This window comes from Lactuca sativa, chromosome 9, assembly GCF_002870075.4.
Source record: "Lactuca sativa cultivar Salinas chromosome 9, Lsat_Salinas_v11, whole genome shotgun sequence".
Lineage (NCBI taxonomy): Eukaryota > Viridiplantae > Streptophyta > Magnoliopsida > Asterales > Asteraceae > Lactuca > Lactuca sativa.
The window spans coordinates 202,297-223,917 of record NC_056631.2 but is presented as its reverse complement, the minus strand read 5'-3'; the positions used below and the strand labels follow the sequence as shown (position 1 = coordinate 223,917).

The window sequence follows — 21,621 nt, the reverse complement described above, 5'->3', positions numbered from 1 at the left end:
CTGATACAATGCAAAAGCCATACATAGTCAGGAATCAGATATATAGTCGAACAAATGATCCGCCCAAAAGCAATAAATCATACAAGAACCATGCAATCGGGCATTAGACCAAGAGTTCTCAGGCTATCCAACTTGACTGCACACAATCCCTTAGGGTAAACATTCAACAAACAGTCAATACTATCATTACCTTAACCAATTATGACACTTAGCAGTATTATATAATCCACATACAAGACTTTATCAGTTTAGCATACCATAACACCCAAGGTCCTACACTACACAAGCATAACAAGGAGTTATCCTAGTCAACTAACGTACTTGTACTCTAATAATATCTTTATCCTACCATGCAAAGGATATACAATGGGATACATGGCATAGTCAGAAACGCACATGAGCTGAAAAAGCGGAGAAGCACAACAACACTCTCACACCTTGCACTGAACAATCTCTTGAACCAACTAGAACCACAAGAGATGAATCCTTAATCAACAACCTAAATCCTCCAAGTTTAACCCAAAGTCAAACTGGTCAAAAGCCAACGGTCAACCAAGTCAATAGCCACCATGACGTGGAGACTATTGGATTATGTGTCTAAGCACATAACTATATAATTGGTATATACTTGAACTGATAGAAGCACAAGTCCTTTGAGGTTGCCTTCACTCTTGCAACTTGACATGATGACTTTTGGAGAGAAGTTAAATTAATATAAGTGATTTATTAATATGTTATGAAAATAATATATTAATTAGAAATCATGTTATTTAATTAATATTTAATCATAAATTAATTTGGAATTAATTTTGGGATTAAAGGCATTAATTAAAAGTACAGGAGCTGTTTTGCAAATCATTGATAGTTGTAAAGTTTGGCTCTTGGACTCCTTGGATAGGAGTGGACGAAAATTATAGGGTGGACCTATAAGTTTTCGTCCAAAGACTTTTAAAAGAGGAGTACATAGGTTCCTTAGGCCTTAAGCAGGGAATTAGGGTTTCCAACTGCAAACCTGTGACATCCCCAAAATCACGGTCAGAAAAAACCGGTTTAATTTATACTTTTAAAATAATTTTAGAGTAATCTTTTGATTAAAAGAGTTGCGGTATTTTTTCCCAAAACGAAATATGTCAAAGATAGTACAAGTATAGTCCCATTCATGGTATTGTATGTTGATGACATACTGCTTAAAGGAAACGACGTTCCAACTCTGCAGGAGGTTAAGTTCTGACTTGGAAAGTGTTTCACTATGAAGGATCTATGAGAGGTTTCCTATATTTTGGGAATAAGGAATTTGAGGATTAGGAGTAGAAGACTAATTGGACTTAGTCAAAGTACGTACTTGGATAAGGTGCTAAAGCGTTTTAGCATGGAGAATTCCAAGAAAGGAGAGCTACCTATCCAGAGCAATACCAAACTAAGTAAGACTCAGAGTCCGAGTACGGATGTCAAGATAGCATAAATGAGTCGGATTCCATATGCTTCTGCCGTTGGGTCGATCATGTATGTTATGACATGTACTCTCTCTGACGTGGCTTTTGCTTTGAGCATGGTTAGTCGATATCAGGGAAATCCGGGTAAAGTTCATTGGATAGCGGTTAAGAACATTCTTAAGTATCTGCGAAGGATGAAGGACTAGGTCCTTGTGCTTTGTGGCATTGATGACTTAAGAGTTACTGGGTATAGCGACGCCAGCTTTCATACAGACAGAGACAACTTCCGTTCTCAGTCGGGCTGGGTGTTTACCCTTAATGGAGGAGTAGTAACTTGGAAAAGTTCCAAGAAAGAGACCTTAGCAGATTCAACATGTGAATCGGAATATGTAGCTACGAGCAAAGCGTCAAAGGAGGCTATATGGTTGAAGAACTTCATTGGAGACCTTGGAGTTGTGTCATCCATTAAGGAGCCGATGGAAATTTTATGTGATAATGAAGGAGCAGTTGCCTTAACCAAGGAACCAAGAGATCATGGCAGATCTAGACATATCGATAGGAAATACCATTTCATCAGACATCGAGTAGAAGAAGGACACCTCATTGTTAAGAGGGTATCATCAGAAGAGAATCCTATCGATCCCCTCACAAAGGGTCTAAGTAGGATTAAGCACATTCAGCATGCGAGGAACATTGGTCTGAAGGATGATATTAATTTTAGTGATTAGATCAATTGAGAAACTTGTAACAGATAAATGTAATTAACATTTGATGATTAAGTAATGGAGATTTATTTATGAGTATAGTTTACTATCTTTTGTCAACTGTTTATCTTTATGTTTCCACTTTGCATGTTTTACTTCGCAAATAATTGGATAATTCAAATATCCACAATCGATCATACTTTAGAAGTAAGTAGTGAATTAAGACTGTCATGAATTGGTTTGTAGATTGTCTAAGTGTTTAGATATATCAATGGTTTACTGCAACGTTCATGAGTACTTTTGAAATGGGGATTTAAGTATTGGATCAAACTCACACTCATAGAATTACTTCATGGAATTTATCACGAGTAATTATGAGATGATAATATCGTATAATCTTTAAACTGAGATATATGAGTTGTTGTTTACGAGTTGGTTGTGCATTGATAAACGCATCAGTAACTTGATGTTATAAAACGTATTGTTGTGTACAATTTAATGAGTAAATAGTACAAGCATAAAAGCCAAAATTTATCTGTTCCTTTTGCCCTAAGGGGGGAAAAGCGATATCTTGGGCCCCTCGATGATTTGGTGTTCACTTATGTGTCAGGCCCGGTCAGGACTAAATTGATGTGTTCAATTAAGTTCTATGTCATTACAAATCAGAAATCGAGAAACAAACTGTTGGACAATGAGAATGATTTTGTTCCATCTCATTTGCCCACATGATATCTTGCAAAACGGAGGATTATATGATCCCTTATCTTAGGACACATTACTAACTAGCTTAAAGTTCGACAGCGGCTTTTGAAAGCTACAACGTGTTGGTCAATTTTTTAAGTTGTACTTGCAATTATAGTTATTAGACTTATCCAAGTGGGAGACTGTTGGATTCTAAACCCATAACTATAATTTGTATATACTTAAATTGATAGAAGCACAAGTCCTTTTGGGTTGCCTTCACTCTTGTAACTTGACAGGATGACTTTTGGAGAGAAGTTAAATTGATATAAGTGATTTATTAAGATGCTATGAAAATAATATATTAATTAGAAACCATATTATTTAATTAATATTTAATCATAAATTAATTTCGAATTAATTTTGGGATTAAAGAAATTAATTAAAAGTATAGGGGTTGTTTTGCAAATCATTGATAGTTATGAAACTGGGCTCTTGAACTCCTTGGATAGGAGTGGACGAAAATTATAGGGTGGCCCTATAAGTTTTCGTCCAAGGCCTTCTAGAAGAGGAGTCCATCGTTGCTTAGGCCTTAAGTAGGGAATTAGGGTTTCCAACTGCAAACCCTAACTTTGGGACTAAGCAATCACAAGTATATAAGGAGGGTAACTCCTTGGATTTTCGGCAACTTCACTCTAACCCTAGAAGAGCCGAAATTCTTGTGTAACGACCCAATTTTCACATCCAAAAATTTCATTTTTAAAACATACTTAGAAAACATTAATAATTAAAAACATTGTTTAATTAAACCATTTCACATCGGAAACCAAATTTGAAATCCACAACATGTCAACAACCAAAATATCAGAGCGTCAATCCTAGAATAAACTCATAACTGCGGAAACAAGAGTGTGTGTGATATGCCGCTACCGCGCCAGCTCCTTTCCCCTAGCTGAAGAGGTACCTGAAACAACACCTGAAAAACGTAAGCACAAAGCTTAGTGAGTTCCCCCATCGTACCACATACCATACAACACATATCATACATACTGCCAGGCTATTCTGGGGTGCCTGACTACCCAGTACGGCCATTATGGGGTGTCGACTACTCGTGCGGCCATTCTGGGGTGTCGTCTACCCGTGCGGCCATTCTAGGGTGCCGTCTACCCGTGTCAAGCCATTCTGGGGTGCTGACTACCCATGCCAAGCCGTTCTGGGGTGCTGACTACCCTTTGGTCCTAACGACCAAACCTTGGGGACTATTTCACCCCCTACTACTACTTCTATCACATATCATAACATAACATATTATCAGACATATCTGGGGTGTCTGAACTACCCTTCGGTCCTAACAACCGAACTCGGGGACTGCTCCCCTCCTACTACCTCTAACTCATATAACAGATCATACTAGCATATAAACATAACATCACATACTGTCAGACGTATCTGGGGTGTCTGACTACCCTCCGGTCCTAACAACCGAACTCTACTACTGTCATATATAACATATCATGCTAGCATTTAACATATCAGGTAGTAGCAAACCTAGATGATATCACAGAGACAATCATCTATCATACGTCTCCTACTGGTGGGCCGGCATTGTGGCCTTAGACCCACCGTTACTGGAAGGTAACTCACCTCGAAATAGCTGCTGAAAGTCTGCTTGCTGAGCGCCTGACTGCTGAACCGGAGCTCCCCTGCTAAAATTTCCAAAATCACTAAGTCAGATACTGATAACTAATCTTAGGGTAAAATGACTATTTTACCCCCCGGTCAAAGTCAACATCCTGGTCAAAGTCAACTTCCTGGTTGATCGGACTCGCCGAGTCCATTGTTCTACTCGCCGAGTTCATTCAGTCCTTTTTCTATACAGGAATCATGTCATACATGAGCAGGCTCCGTAAGATCTAGTTCACCTAACTTCAGATTGAATTTAATAGTATACAAATGCACTCATTTCCTCTGCATTGATGCAATCTAGGATACTATCGGAGTGAAAAAAGGGTCTAAAGAAGAACAGAGGCTAGGCTATATTAGTAACAAGTAAATCCTTTGTGTGTGTTTATAAAAGGTCTCTTTGGGGAAATTTGGGACACAAGTATTCAATTAGTTCGGACTTCTTTAGTGTTGAATTGGGACCAAGACAAAAAAAATCGAAAAGGCCTGTGCTTCCTTTGTTGAAATAAGGACAAATGGTTTGCTTAGATATTTTCTAAGAATCGACTTAGCTAAGTCACCTATTTCTTATACCGGAAAAAGGAACGATCTGTCGGGTTCAGGATTAATCTCTGAGAATGGATCAGATCGCGCTAATGTCAATCCATTTTCTTCCATTTATTCCTATTACAAGTCAAGGATTAAAGAATCCCTTAATCCAAATCAAGGAACTATCCATACGTTGTGCGTCGGTAAAAAAAACATGCTTTTTGGGGGAGAGATACTATTTCAGCAATCGAGTCATAGGTATCTAACATATTCATACCTAAGGCTTTTCCACAAAGTGGTGACGAAACGTATAACTTGTACAAATCTTTCCATTTTCCAAGTCGATCCAATCCATTCGTTCGTAGAGCTATTTACTCGATCGCAGACATTTCTGGAACACCTCTAACAGAGGGACAAATAGTCAATTTTGAAAGAACTTATTGTCAACCTCTTTCAGATATGAATCTATCTGATTCAGAAGGGAAGAACTTGTATCAGTATCTCAATTTCAATTCAAACATGGGTTTGATTCACACTCCATGTTATGAGAAATATTTACCATCCGAAAAGAGGAAAAAACGGAGTCTTTGTCTAAAGAAATGCGTTGAGAAAGGGCAGATGTATAGAACTTTTCAACGAGATAGTGCTTATTCAACTCTCTCAAAATGGAATCTATTCCAAACATATATGCCATGGTTCCTTACTTCGACATGGTACAGATATCTAAAGTTTTTATTTTTAGATACTTTTTCAGACCTATTACCGATACTAAGTAGCAGTCAAAAATTTAGAGATCATATCTTGTAATTTTTTCGAAGCTTATTTTTATACTTTTTGTGCTCCTTAATGACCAAAAAATTGAATCTCTTATAATGATAATTAGCAAATTTATGTCGTTTTTTGCCACTCATTTTTCACAATATTCTTCAGAAATTTCCCTCAATTATTCTATCCCTGACTACTCATAGTAAGTTCAATTTTTTCGAAATATTAGAGATTTTTATATAATGATAGAAAAGGAGTTCTTTCGTCTCAAAATCTGAATAATATTATTCATTATTTCAATTTTTCTGGGCATTCATCGAAAGGAGATATGTGCTTCGAATTTGACCAATTGAGATATAGGTAAACATTATTTTTTGATTATTTATCCATTCCAATTTTTCGTCTATTTCTGTATTTTTTTCTAAATTCATAGGTTCGATAACTTGTAATAGAACTGATGCGGGAGAGAAATATTAGATTACATAGAGTCGACGAATGAGATAGATTCATTAACAATTCAGAGATGAAAAAATGGAAAAAAAGAAAGCATTCACTCCTCTTTTATATCTTGCATCTATAGTATTTTTGCCCTGGTGGATTTCCCTCTCATTTCAAAAAAGTATGGAATCCTGGGTTACTAATTGGTGGAATACTAGGCAATCCGAACCTTTTTTGAATGATATTGAAGAAAAGAGTATTCTAGAAAAATTCATAGAATTAGAGGAACTCCTCTTCTTAGAGGAAATGATTAAGGAATACTCGGAGACACATCTACAAAACCTTCGTATAGGAATTCACAAAGAAACAATCCAATTAATCAAGATACACAACGAGGGTCGTATTCATACGATTTTGCACTTTGTCGATGCAGCGGCTCCAAACCACAGATCTAGGCTTCTAGGGCATGCTTATCACGTAAAGTTGCAAACTTTACGTGCATGCATAGCTTTAGGGGCTTCAAATGTCCAAACTAAGCTCTTAATGGGGTTCTAAGCTCAAGAGGGACCTTAATCACCAATATGACTGAAACGTAACACTTCAAGAAGGTAATGAGAGTCCAGATCTGAAGTATAACCCGACCATAAGGTTTCTCTTCAAGGATTTGGGGTTTTAGGGCTTAAAAGCAACAATTTAGGGACAAACAAGATCTAATAGATCAATAACCAAGATGGAAACTTTATTACCATAATGGATGACCACAAATGAATGTGTTCTGGATCTAAGTCCCCCTCCTTGACCTCTTCAACTTCTCCCTTCTTCCACTTGCTCCAAGGTGCACCAAAAGTCCCTTCACAAGGCAACAATCACTCAAACTTATCAATGGAGGCTAGGGTTTTCGATAAGGAATGCTCTAAGGGTGATGGGGGCTGAGATGGGGCTGTAAGGACATTTAAATAGGGTGCAAACCCTAAGGATTAGGGTCTCCTCCTGATTGGCCTACTCGTCGAGTCCAGGCGTGGACTCGCCGAGTAGATCACTTCAAGCCCGCATCCACTCGACATCTACTCGGCGAGTTAGGGCTACAACTCGTCGAGTAGCTCTTCCCAAAAGAACATTTAATCAAAATAAATATGTACCAGGAACGGGGCATTACATCTTGTGTGCCTCCTTACCTCTCCTTCTCATCCTCTTGCAAAGAGTGTTTGTAAGCCATTAAAGGTGTCATATTTGAGGCACTTACTTTCAAGAGTTAAAGATCTACAAGGTTTTCTTGTTATTACTACATAACAAGTAAGGTACACATATAAACCCTATTTTGTATAGATTTCGAATTATATACTAGGTTCTAAGGGTTTTCTCTTTTGTATTCAAGTTTGCATGTTCAACTAGTGAAAACCTAAATCCTTAATTATAGTGTTGCATGAACGCATAGGATTTGTAGTTATGCTCATAACCCATCAGGGACCTCTTAGCCATGTTGTGGGCATGACAGGGCAAAACAATCACGAGATTGGACTCCACCACGTCGTGGTCACTAGCAGTTTCTACAATTCTTCATTAAGAGCTTAATCCTTACAGATCAAGGCTCAAAACTTCGGATCTAATCCTTCTCATTGACTTAATAGATAAAGTTTCCAACTTTATCCATTAGGACCTCACCCCAAACAAAGATCTACAACCCTCAGTCCATTAAGTCCTTAACATGGCCAAAACTTGCTCAAGAACACAAAATAGCCTCAAACATGAGTTTTTTCTCATTTTCAGAAACCTAATGACCATTTGAGAGCCACAACAAGCTCTATAGTTCCTCAAACTCCAAGAGCATCCATGGAAGGGACCAAAATCATCCAAAATGAACTCAAACTTGAAACAAAAAGATCAAAGGTTAAGGTATGAACTTTATAGCTTCAATAACTCATAAATCAGAAGAGGGTGATGGATCCAAGCTAGCTCCTTGCACCAATATGAGCTTCCTCATTCCTCAAGCTTCACCAAAATCCAAGAACAAGCTATTCAATCAAGCAAACAAGCTCTAATCATGCATAAAGGCTAAGGTTTCGAAATGGGGAGATGAGGGCTAATGGAGAAGACTTAATCCATGAATTAAGATGATTAAATATAGGAGAAACCCTAAAAAAATCATGGTCTTGGGCTGCAACAGCCACAACGTTCATGGCACCCTTCATGTCACGTCGTGGTGTCGGTAAGGATACGCGCACATAACAAGCCATGTTATGTCGTGCCCATCCATGCACCACGTCGTGGCATGAGGTTTTCTTCAAAAACCTTATCTTTGACTCCTTTAAGTTACCAACTGATCCATTCTGGAAAACGAGTGTTTCAAGTACCTGAAACATTTAAATCCACAACTGTAAGTCAAAGCTTAACGAGTCTTCCCAAAATACCTCACACAACAATACACTTACAATGCATGCACACAAAGCCTACATCATGAGGCCGGACCATAATTTGGAGTCTATAACATCCGAATCAGGTCGCTCCCCTTGGGCATACAGTATGAACTGGACCGCCCGGGTCTCTTGGCCTACAACACAAAGCAAGACCACCTCAACCCAAAAACAATATGTCGACATATGCAAACCACAATAACAAGCAAACACATGTAATCATAACAAATCTACCAGTCTAACAAATCACTACAGCAATCAACATTCTAACATACAAAGGATACATATTGCAACACAAAGTATAGTGAGAAAACTCACCTCCTGGTGAAAGCAGAAATCCCTACAACTCGCCGCACGCAATAACCCGTACCACACCCACCAAGCCAAATAAGGATAAATCCTCATATCTAAGACATGAACCCTAAAGTTTGACCTAAAGTCAAACTTGGTCAAAAAGTCAACAGTCGAGTCACCCCGTCAAAGACATGAACCCTCACACAACAATACACTTACAATGCATGCACACAAAGCCTACATCATGAGGCTGGACCGCAATTTGGAGTCTATAACATCCAAGTCGGGTCGCTCCCCTTGGGCATACAGTATGAACTGGACCGCCTGGGTCTCTTGGCCTACAACACAAAGCAAGACCACCTCAACCCAAAAACAATATGTCGACATATTCAAACCACAATAACAAGCAAACACATGTAATCATAACAAATCTACCAGTCTAACAAATCGCTACAACAATCAACATTCTAACATACAAAGGATACATATTGCAACACAAAGTATAGTGAGAAAACTCACCTCCTAATGAAAGCAGAAATCCCTACAACTCGCCACACACAATAACCCGTACCACACCCACTAAGCCAAATAAGGATAAATCCTCAATCTAAGACATGAACCCTAAAGTTTGACCTAAAGTCAAACTTGGTCAAAAAGTCAACAGTCAAGTCACCCTGTCATGGCCAACACCATGGCCACGTCACGGTGGCTAAACGTTAAAACAGTCACGAACTCCCTCGTCGCCATGCCGTGGTAGCAACCTTGTCGCATCGCAGTTACGTCATGTCCAACTTAATTCATTAAGCTCTTAATCCTTATTTTTAAAGCTTTAAAGTTCATATATGGATCGATTAAGGCCATGCATGGATAATGTTTCCAAATTTATCCCTTCTCTAGCCTAAAGGGACCAAGTGACCTAGAAAGCTCATGCATGGTTGATTCATGACCAAGATACAAACTTTATGGGACCATAAGGTCCAAGAACTAGCATATATCTTATCAAAGGTCTCGGAGTTCCTTCAAGCTCCAATGATTCATTTCCAAAAGCAAAAAAGGGACTTAATCACATCATAAGCAACTCATAGAACGGAAAGGTATGAAGTTTATACCTTCTAGAGCCTAAGGATTGAAGTAGAAGCAACCCTCAACAGCAACAAGTCACACCACAAGCTTGAATCACCCTCTCCTTCTTCAAAGAAACTTGAAAGCCCAAGAACACACACACACACACATACACACTCGACGGTTTCTCTTAAAGGGATGGAGGCTTGAGTTGAGAGAAAACCCTAGCCATAATGTTGTTTAAATAGGGCTCAAGACCCGAAATTAGGGTTTCTCATTCAGCCGTCGCCACGTCGTGGCCATTGCATGATCACATCGTGGTGATTGAAAACATATGTCCCTTTATGGAGTACTACCATGTCGTGGTGAGCTTCATCACCACGTCGTGGCAGCCATAAAACTCTCAAAAATAGCAAGGTTGGGTCTCGAGAGCAATACCTGGGAATAGATGTTACAACAAAAGGCAATAGGGAAGATGATGATTAAAGTTTTAGGAAGCCTATTAGTAGTCCTTTGACAGTGTGAAGAATTTGGTTAGGATATCCCCTTGTGTTACTATAAGATAAGACTGTAAGGAGTGGGGGTCGCCACCCTCGCTAGCAAGCGCCAAACATCACTCCATGGCTTGCGCCAAGGGGGTCGCCAAGGAAGCCTCGTCATAGCTGTAGCGAGAGAGAAGAGAGAAAAAGTGGGGTCAAAGGGTTGGGTTTGACAGCTATAATGCTTTGCCAATTTTTTTTTAAATGTCTCTTTTTTATATAAAAATATAATCGCTTTTTATTAAGAAAATCAATTTTCTAACTTCTTATCAACCACTATAAATAAACACATAAACCTCTACATTTCAACACACATAAATCTCAATACATCTCTTAGAATCTTTATCCTTTTATAAAAATGTCTTCATCATCGTCATCTTCCTCAGGCGATGCTCTCGGAACCGTAATACAAGCAGTCATCGACGTACGTAAAATACTAGAATAAGCAATTAAGCTAGGAGCGAGCATTGCGCAACGTAAACGAAAAAGATATATCCAAAGAGAACGTGAAACAGCCCACCAACGTCTCATGCATGATTATTTTGACGAACATCTCTTCAAAGATATTACTTTTGTCTACAGTTCCGAATGCATAAAGATTTATTTTTGCGTATGGTTGAAGGCGTGAGTGGAGCATATGATTATATCTGGCAATGCTAGGATGCAAAAAATACGTTAGGCTTTGATCCAATTCAAAAATGTATAACTTTATTTCATATGTTACCATACGTTTCCCTCCCCGATGCACTAGACGAGAGTTTCACGATTCCTGCACGTACCACATGAGAAAGTCTTCACGGATTTTGTAGATCTATCATGTCTTTGTACGGTTCATGCTATTTGTGTCATCCTGCTTCCAGTAACACACAAAAGTTGTATGCTAATATGGTGGTCAAGAATGGATAATGAGAATAAGGATAGTAAGCAATGTAGTAACCCATTTCGATCTTCAACGCCATTTGATCGATCATCTTTAGACGATTGACAACCTTGATCTTAATATGTCACCCGAAGATGAATTGGAAGGCCAATTTCTGGACAAATACATGTTGCTTTAGTTATAATGTGTTGTTTTTTTATGTATTAAGTCGTGTTTCTAGGTATTAAGTCTTGTTTTAATTTATTTAGTCGTATTTTAAGTTATAATTTATTGTAACTTTTTTATTTAATATGAAATGTTTGTGTTTTATAAAAATGTAATTTATTTAAATTGAGAAAAAAAAAATCAAAAATGCATCTAGGAGCTAAGGGTGCTACCACACCCTAAGAAATGCTAAGGAGAGCATGTCTATTGAGATGGCAGCACAAAAAATAAAGTAGCAGTGTGTACTAAGGGTGCTATCACTCCCTCCAGCCTAAAGTTTTTGATCATGTATATAAGCTTTTGATTATTATACATGCAACATAGTTTAATTTGATCGCCTTGGTTTAATTTAGGGTGTAATGCCTTGGTTTAATTTAGGGTTAATTACACGAATAGTCCACGTGGTTTGGGGTAACAATATTTTGTCCATATCTCTTTTTTAACTCGAAATGTCCTTGTAGTTTGGATTTATTTTGGATTTGGTCCCTAACAGAACTGAAATGGTTGTTATACTTTTTTCTTGTTTTATCTTTCTTTTTTTGTATTTCTTTTCATTTTATAATTATTAGAGTAAATTACAAAATTGATCCATGTGGTTGGGCCCAATTCACACTAATAATCCATGTATTGAAAATGTAAGATTGAGGGTTTGTAAGGTTTACAGTCCATAACAATAAAGTCCATGAGACCGATAGTGTTAAGTTAGTTTCGTTAATAGTATGTGAAAAGCTACTTTTCCCTCACCCATATGTTATAACCCTAACTCAACACTCGTCCCTCCTTATTCTTTCTCCTTCTCGACGACAGTCCGCTTTATTCTTTCTCCTTCTCGACGACAGTCCGCTCCCAGGATCAGCACCTAAAAAACTCAACATCTCCAACACCAACACCATCGACGGTCGGCTAACAATAGCAGCGTCATCAACAACATCCTACATTACAACCTTCTTCGATTTCAGTTTAGAATCTATATCTCCTTTAATTTCGATTTTGCTTAGATATATATTGTTGATTTCTGAACCAGATGCCATTTTAGGTTAGTATTTAGGTTGTTTTAGGTTGGGGTTAGAAGTTGAATTGCTGGAAATGAAATGAAAATTTGAAATCACTTATGTTTCATTTTAGGTCTTGAAGTCACTCTAGTCATACTAGGTGAATTTTCAAGCACCCACCGGAAAAGATTGTCTTCGTGCGAAGAATAAGGACATAATACAAGGTGAATTTCAAGCACCCACCGAAAAACATTATCTTCCCAATGGAAATGTTAAGGGTCCACCACAAATAAGACAACGATGTTTAGTCTTCTAGACAATCAGTGGTTTGGTTATGTTTTTAAAAGACAATGTGTGGTTTGGTAATGTACTTTAAAGACAATTTGTTATTTGGTTATGTTTGTTGGAGAAAATAGTTACTAATGTACTTCAAAGACAATGTGCTAGTCTTTGTGTGTTGTTATCCTTGTTGTGATTGTAATATTAATGTCAAGTGCAATGATTGAATGGCATTGGGATGGTGATGTGGTGACAATGAGGGAGGTGGTAGTATGGCAGTGGGATTGTGGTGTGGTGACGGCGAGGGGGTTGGTGATAGGGCAATGGGATTGTGGTGTGGTGGTAGTAAGGTAAGTGCATTTTAAGGATTGAATTGTTTAGTCATTGAAGTGGTTTTAGTCATGGTGAGTTGTGGTAGTCATGGTGGTGGTGTTAGATGTAGCCCAAAAGTGTTTCATTGAGACATTTTTAGTTTAAGAGTAATTTAGTCTTTTCCAGGGTTTTTTAGCATTTAGGTAATGGTTGCACCAACAAATGGTGGTGATACTATGATGGTGGTTGTAGCGATGAATGGTGGGTGGAGGTGGGTTGATGTTATGGTGGTGATGCTAGTTAGTATTTATATGAATTTATTAGTAGCTAATTAATACAAGATAATACATAAGGGCAAAATGATCAATAAAAAATCTAACACCTACTAACTTAACACTAACGGTATGGGGAACTTAATTGTTACGACTTGTAAACCAGAGGAGCCCTCACCGTTATTTTTTAAATACTTGGACTATTAAGTGTGAATTGGGCACAATCATGTACAGGTTGATTTCTTTGATCTTGCCTAAGAAAATGAAAGGGGTGGGGAAGGGATGATGACTGACCTAGGTCGGAGAAGACGGAAGGAGTAGAAAGGAGGGGATCAGGTGGTCATCAAAGAGGTTGATTTCTTTGATTATCATCGGAGAAAACAAAGTATGATGTGGGGAGGGGATGACGGCTGGCCTAGGTTAGAGAAGACAAACGGGGTGGAAGAGAAGGGATCAGGTATAAACTCTTGATAATTTTATAGTGATAAAAATAGAAAATATAGAATAAAAAGGGGTAATATAGACAATTTATGTATGTTACAGACAAAATTCAAAACAAATCCAAACCATATGGAGCTCCCGAGTTTAAAAGAAAAGTTAGTGACCAAATACACAAATTACCCCAAAACCATAGGGACCATTCGAGTAATTTACTTTTTAATTTTAAAATTATGGTTTAAGTTGTAATTTATTAAAGTAGTTTTATTCATAATCAAAGACAACGGGCACGTAAACAAATCACAAGAACCAAAACACTTGCCAAAACATAAAAATTACTTGCCCCATAATCATAAAGAATGATAAATTTTACTCACTTGTAGTACACACCTTGTGACAAAAAATTACTTACCTCAGTTGCAACATCATAAGCACTCTCCACACATTTACCTAAAGCCACCCCAGACACATAGTTGCCACCAAGAAACATACCTTGAAATCCACCGTTGCTCAGAGCAGCTTTTGCAGAATCTAGAATGTCATAATGACCAATCAGAAACTGCGGGATTGCTCGAGGCCACACCCGCACTCCCAAAGTCAATGGATCTCCCGCATCACGCCTTATCAGCATCTTCCGTAGGTCACGGTCAACCGCATCCACAATTTGGCCCTCCGTCTGATCATCAAATTATAATTTATAAATAAATCCATGTTTTTTTTTTAAAAAAAAAAAAAACAAACAGACTTAAGTCTTACCTTTGATAGGATTTCAGGATTTGTAGCCCCTCCTATGTAGTTCAAGAGCAAAACCCTTCCAGGTGGCGCTCGGTTAGGGAAAAGAGATGAACTGTAGATCGTGCCTGAACAATCAAAAATATTAACATAAAGTATTAAAAAAAAAAAGAGAGAGAGAAAGAAAAAAAAAGTCACCTAAAGTTTCCACCCCTTGACTTCGCGGATGCAACTGCCCAAAACCCTTGAGTTGACCATCAATCAAACGGTCAGCACGAATTGCATCTTTTGGATATGAAACAGATACAGCTGCAACCGGAGGATAATAAAACTTTGACAATTCATCTGCTGCACCCAACTGAAATAATAATAAAAATAATAATAAAATTTCGCATTCAAAAACTGTTTGAGCATACCACCATTATTCTTTAACATACCGAAAGAGGACGCAACAAGTCACTCGCCACGTAGGAAGGAACAGTCATCACAATGGTTTTAGTCCGCAAACTTTGAAATCCGTTTGGTGTTTCATATGTCAAGTTATAACCTCTACTCTCCAATTTTGAAATACTCGTGAGCTTCCAAGACAATTTCACTCTGCTACCCAACCTAATAAAAATTTGTGAAATCATCAAACAATCTGGAAACATATTCACATGGAATTAAAAATCATTAAAATTACCTGGATGAGATTGCTTTAGGCAACATTGCTTGTCCTTTCCTAAAAGATCCAACAGTTTGGCCCTTTGGTTTGGGTAACCTCCTGTCCACATATTCAAACATCTTTATAAAAATATAAAAGATCCAACAGAAGAGTTTGGGGTTAAAAATATTACGGGTCCCGCGGAGGCTTTTCAGTATTATTTCTGTCCCGAATTGCCTTGAAGGCTCCACCAACAATGCTACCCCCGTTTTGCTCAAGGTTCCAGACCTTTCCAAATGCTGCTTTCATACTAAGTTTTGAGGGATCGCCAGCATAAACACCTGAGCAAAATGGTTCTATCAACCGTTCGAAAACTTCATCTCCAAGATTGCGTCTAACAAACTCCTCAACTGATTCTTCACGGTCCTGTTACAACTTGTAATGTGATGTCATGATATGATTATGATGTAGAATGAAAAAGGGAGGAATGGAATGGAATGGATTATGGAGTACAAACTGGGGGTGAAGGACGGAATCCAAGAGCACCAAAACCGGCTCTGACTTTTCCAGGAAAGCTCATGAGGTCAAAGAAAGGGATGTCGGCTGGTTTGGAGGGAACTGGTTTCAATTCACCCCCCCATAATACAAACCGCGGTGCAGTTGGGTCACCTAACACCAGATCATCCTTCAACCCGCTATCCACCTGAAATATGCATATCACTATGAATTAACACCATAACTCACGAATTTTATCCAAACATTCTAGCAAAATTACTGCATTTCAAGTAAGCTTAATTGAGGATATATGAGGAAGGTATGATTCCAGAGGGTAAAGGATCCGTAGAATCTTCAAGTGAGTGAGGATATATGAGGTACTTGGCTTCCTGCTAATGCCTTGATGGGAACTAAAAAGTCTGGATATGAAGAATTTGATCTCTAATAATCGCATCCACTCTTGTCCATCTTAATCAAGCACCTCAATAGCAAGGATGTTATCACACAATCTGTTATCCAACTTAGGTGTAGTCAAGAACCAACCATGGTAGTTGAGAAGATCTACCACTTGCTTCTGATATTTATAAAGACGAGAGAGCTGATAATTTTAAAGGTAATTATTCGGATCATCGTGGGTTAAATTGGTCATTGCCCATTAAGCAACATGCACGATGAGACAACGGGTCAAATATTAACATAGGGCAAACATGAAGGGACCTGGTTGTAATGTTTATTACTTTATGTTTTACACGACACTCTAGAATCATCCTTTGTTAGGTTAAATAGCATGAGTCATAGCAGTAGTGGGATTCATTCAGTATTTTGCATTTGTATTTCGAGTCTTCGGCATTAGCTTGGGCAGGAGGTCATCTCTTTGAGATCCTCTCTGATTTAGGTCAGGAAGGACAATCATTTGATTAACTTCTCTGAATTGTTATTCTCTTATTTCCACACGAAGTTCATAGTAATCAAGCATTCAATTTCTGTTCTTCATTATTGTGTTATCGGTTCCTATCAATTGGTTCCATTGCCCTTCAACCCTCTTCTTCCTACGTAAAACATGGAGCAACCAAATGAATCTGAAATGGAAACCTATCTCCAAACCAGATTGGATATTCACGATGAGAAAATTGAAGTTCTAGCTAAACAGATGAATAGTCTTACTCAATCTATTCACGCCATGAAGGATCTCATCAACAAGCTTCCTAAATCTATTGAGAAGAGGATTCCCGAATTTCAGACGCCAGGAGGGAAACCATACTTACCTAACCCCAAAGTAGAAACACCGCTTTTCAAAGGACCCAACAACATCACTGGCGTTTTCAACGAAGCACCTATCTACACTGCCGACCCTAGGGATTGGATCAATAAGGTCGAAATCTTCCAGGAAGGAAACATGGAGGATTACATTGAGAAATTCAAAGCTTTATCAGCCCTAATTCCAAATCTTCCACTGAACCCTACACCTTCTTCCATACAACTTCCATCAGTAGATGATAAGAAGGATTCCAATTCAAAACCTTATTCTTCATATCTTGTAACAACTTTAACACCGAAATTTGAATCGGTACTCCAAATGTATCACCATTATCTTATAAGCACAGGCTCGTGTCTCACCTCATATTCAAAAGGGGAATTAATTGTACCTTTAATGTCTTTTCTATCTATTGATAGCTCAAACTACTTTGATAAACCTAGGTGTAAGATGAAACTCCCATCTTCTATTTGGATCGGCACCTTGGTAACTATTAGTGAAGTGAAATCAACATCAGGTATCACCATGCAAGGTGTTGCCACATTTAGCAAGGTACAATCTACCTTTTCACGCAATGAAGTTGCACTACTACTTGATGCAGGAGAGGGTATCACTGGTGTTCTAGATAATTCTAAACGATTTGCAGCTAAAAAACATGATTTTCTAACATGTGTGGAAGGGCTCAAGGGATTTGATAGCGATGAGCTTCTTAATATTGACAGTGGGGGAGTTGTATTATCACAGACCATGGTCATTTAGTTCTTTTCAATATTTATGGGTCTCAAGCTACCTATGATGATACAGAACGACATGATTTCAAGCTCTCATTCTACAAAATACAGCAGAATCGATGGGAGAATCTCATTCTTAATGAAAGAAGGATAATTGGTGTTGGTCATTCAAACATTGCTACTTCTGTTGATGGGTGTGATGCAGGACCACATTTTGAAAATAATGACCCAAGAAGCTGGTTCAGATCTTTACTTGTGTATAGTGGAGGCTTTTTCTTTGATGTGATCAGAGCAAAACATCCCAACAGACAAGAAGCTTGGGCTACAAGCATGGATGGTGACGTGTTCAACTTTAGTTCCAGAATGGACCATATTTTAAGTGTTGGTTCATGCTTACATCAAGATACTGATCTCAAAGGAACCACACCAGACTACCAATGGGAAGGAAGGGGAAAAGCAAAGGTGCAAGGATGTCAGCGGACTCTTGTGTCGATGATGTCACAAAGGCAATATATTGAGGAAGTCAAAGCCAATGAAAAATCAGTCCACAGGGGTGAGTGCAGAGAAAATAAAAAAATTGTGCTGGCTATAACACAACATGGAGGGGATCTTGCTTTATTTGAGAGTCTTATGGCATCTACTATGTGGTGGGTGCCAGCTGTGAAAGAATTCCTTGGTGTTATGCACAGTAACCCTTCCTGCATGCTCACAAGACAAATCCTCCACATACTGGACCTGCATCTTTGGATCACGACCCATATGTCAATGTTGCAAATGGTTTGGATTGTTTTCCAAACCCTAGGCTTGAGGACAAGCCTGTTTCAAGACGGTGGTATTGATAGAGAACGGGTCAAATATTAACATAGGGCAAACATGGAGGGACCTGGTTGTAATGTTTATTACTTTATGTTTTACACGTCACTCTAGAATCATCCTTTGTTAGGTTAAATAGCATGAGTCATAGCAGTAGTGGGATTCATTCAGTATTTTGCATTTGTATTTTGAGTCTTCGGCATTAGCTTGGGCAGGAGGTCATCTCTTTGAGATCCTCTCTGATTTAGGTCATAAAGGACAATCATTTGATTAACTTCTCTAAATTGTTATTCTCTTATTTCCACGTGAATTTCATAGTAATCAAGCATTCAATTTCTGTTCTTCATTATTGTGTTATCGATTCCTATCACACGACCAAGCTCACTTAACAAGTTAACATGAGGAACACAGCCAATGAGTGGCATAGCAGCTTGACAAGTCCATTATTACAAGGCAATAATCCTACCAATGAAAAAGGAACAACATTGTCTCAACCAATTGAAGGCTTGTTTCTTTTCTATAAAAATCCTCAAGATTTAATTCAAGGTCCACTGGTAGTGACCTCATTGATCGATTAGATATTAGATAACTTGAAAGAGATCTACTAGCACGTCTTGCAAATGCACCGCAAGGCCCATCATTTAGTTTAATTAGTGATGCCATCATAGTTGTGAACTCATGACTCAAAAATGTAAATTTTCTACCCGTGACCCAACTTGTAAGAGCCACGGTATTACAATATATACATCATACACATATAAAGAAATAATATTTTGGGAAATTATAGATATGAGTAGTAACTGGAATGTACCAAAGCTGGAAGTGTTAGGCTTGAATATAAATATCGAGAAGTGATGGGCTTAAATATAAAATATAGAAACGCCAATTTGACTTCAAAGCTTGGATATCCTATGAAAAAATTTAAGGTTTTCTAGAGAAGTTGTTGAGAAAGGTGACAAGCCAACTGGAAACACACTTTTAAATGGATATAGTTTGAAGGTGAGGGAGAGAGATGCCAACTATAGAATAATGAATAATGAATTATGTCTTCACGGTTCTATTTTAAAGTATTTAAATAATAAATGGTTTCATATTTAAAAATAATACAAAATAAAGGCATAATCTCATATCTATCATTGTTATCTGGAAAATGAAGATCTAAATCTATAAAGTATCCATATCTTCACTTAGCATGTTGAGTCATGATTTATATATTAAGTAAAAAAGTAACATTCATATATCTGAATCTATTAAGTTTGGTTCATGTTAAATCCATTGTCGAAAAGAAACGGCCACTAAGCAATGAGAAGCTAGAGGTACAGGGGAGATTTTGGATGCTATACGCCATTTCTATCCACCTTGAGGACAAGGTTTTAGATAAGGGTAATGTGGGAAATCAGCAAAATAAAAGAGCATCTTCTTAGTGCAGGGGTAATTTAGATATTTTACCTTGTTTTAGTTTGTTACACACCGTACTTATAGGAGGTACAGGGGGTGAGAGAAGGGATCTTTTGTAAAAATCTGGTAATTCTACCATTGGGAGAGGCTAGGCTCTTGAATCCCTAGCAAATCATTAGGGTTACCTTGTTCATTTTGGTGTATTTTGAGTATTAATCGGTACATTGAAGCTTTTATTGATTTGTTCCTGTTTTTCTGATTTCAACTTATTAGTCAGTTTATAGCATAGAATGTTAATATGATTTACCAGAGGAAAGTAACAAATGCAAAGGGGAGAGAAGTTGTCTAAGTTGAAGGAGTGATTGTGCTAGCTAAACTTGGAAAACCAAGTTCTCATATCAAAGATGTCCTCGAGGAATCTGTGAAGACAGAATTAAACTAGACTAGCCAGCATTTCCCAATCCTTCCTTCTGAAATATGGTAACTCAAGACTCAGAAACGGTGAATAACTATAGCTGTTTCTATAGAAGAGAGAAAACATATAACCATAGAATGAAGAGATATTGTAAAATCATAAATGTGAAACAGTAGAATCTAAGAAATAGGCCATGGAATGTAACAGATCCAAATCTGAACCACAAACATAGGACTTGAGTAAAAGGAAATTTGACCAAATGTATTGAGGTTTTCTCCTCCATGGTGCAAGAGATAAATTCAGATATACCTAGTCATAGCGGGAAGGGTCATATGCTCCCTTTGAAAACGAGGTCCAGACTTTTTTTTTTATCTCGACCACGGTATTTTCCAAAGATATAAGGAATATGAATATGATTACTAACTTAAAATCAACACTCTTCAAGATTTGTGTTGCTTGTTACAAAGTTTATCCCTAAGAATTTTATAATGAAAGGAAATCACGACATACCACCATGGTGAGCATAGCATCAGATGGCTGGAAGCTGTTAGGACCTTCTTCCCAGAGATACCCATCCCTTTCAACCGTTGAGATATTGCCCCCGACTCTGTCTCGTGCCTCGGTGACAATCAGATCCGGAGAGACAGCGGCGTGTTTGGTCGCTAGGGCCTGCGCAATGCAAAGGCCGCTAATGCCGGCGCCCACAATGACACAGTCCAGCAATGACTGGGAGTTGGACTCATTTGAAATAGGAGGAGTAATTGGGGAATCCTTGGCAATTGAGCAGCGGAACCTCCACCTATTGCATTTGCGATGCGCCGGAGCATAGGTGATGAGGTTCCTAGGATTCTTTGACGTCAACGACCCTCCGGAAACAGGTAGCGGAAGGGACGACCAACTACGGGAACCAACGTCTGTGAGAGATGTCATCTTATCTGCTTCTCTTCTAAATCTGTAATTTCATTCTCCGGGTTTACAAGTCCTGCTGATTTTGCCAAAAAATAAATAAATAATTACGTATTTTTATTTTCAGTGATTTACAAGTTTTAACTTTTTAACTTTTAATTTTATTTAATTTAGAGTAAATGACAAAAATCGTCCTTGTGTTTATGTGAAAATCAAGAATTGGATCATTAAAAAGTTGTTGATTTCATCCCATGGTTTCAATTTGTTTTGATTAAGATCCCCATCATTGGGTTCGTTTATATTTTTGTTAAATAAACA

The 21,621-nt window shown here is 38.1% G+C and overlaps 1 protein-coding gene across 1 annotated transcript; it reads right to left on the bottom strand.

The window, feature by feature from the left end:
• Nucleotides 1-14,233: 14,233 nt before the first annotated feature.
• LOC111908769 (protoporphyrinogen oxidase 1, chloroplastic) lies at nt 14,234-21,375 on the bottom strand. The gene is made up of 8 exons (XM_023904577.3): nt 20,908-21,375; nt 15,808-15,993; nt 15,484-15,716; nt 15,330-15,410; nt 15,085-15,256; nt 14,846-15,005; nt 14,672-14,775; nt 14,234-14,591 (listed from the first exon to the last, which is right to left on the bottom strand). The coding sequence occupies exons 1-8, from the start codon at nt 21,325-21,327 to the stop codon at nt 14,289-14,291; spliced, it is 1,659 nt and encodes a 552-aa protein (XP_023760345.1). The 5' UTR covers nt 21,328-21,375; the 3' UTR covers nt 14,234-14,288.
• Nucleotides 21,376-21,621: the final 246 nt, after the last annotated feature.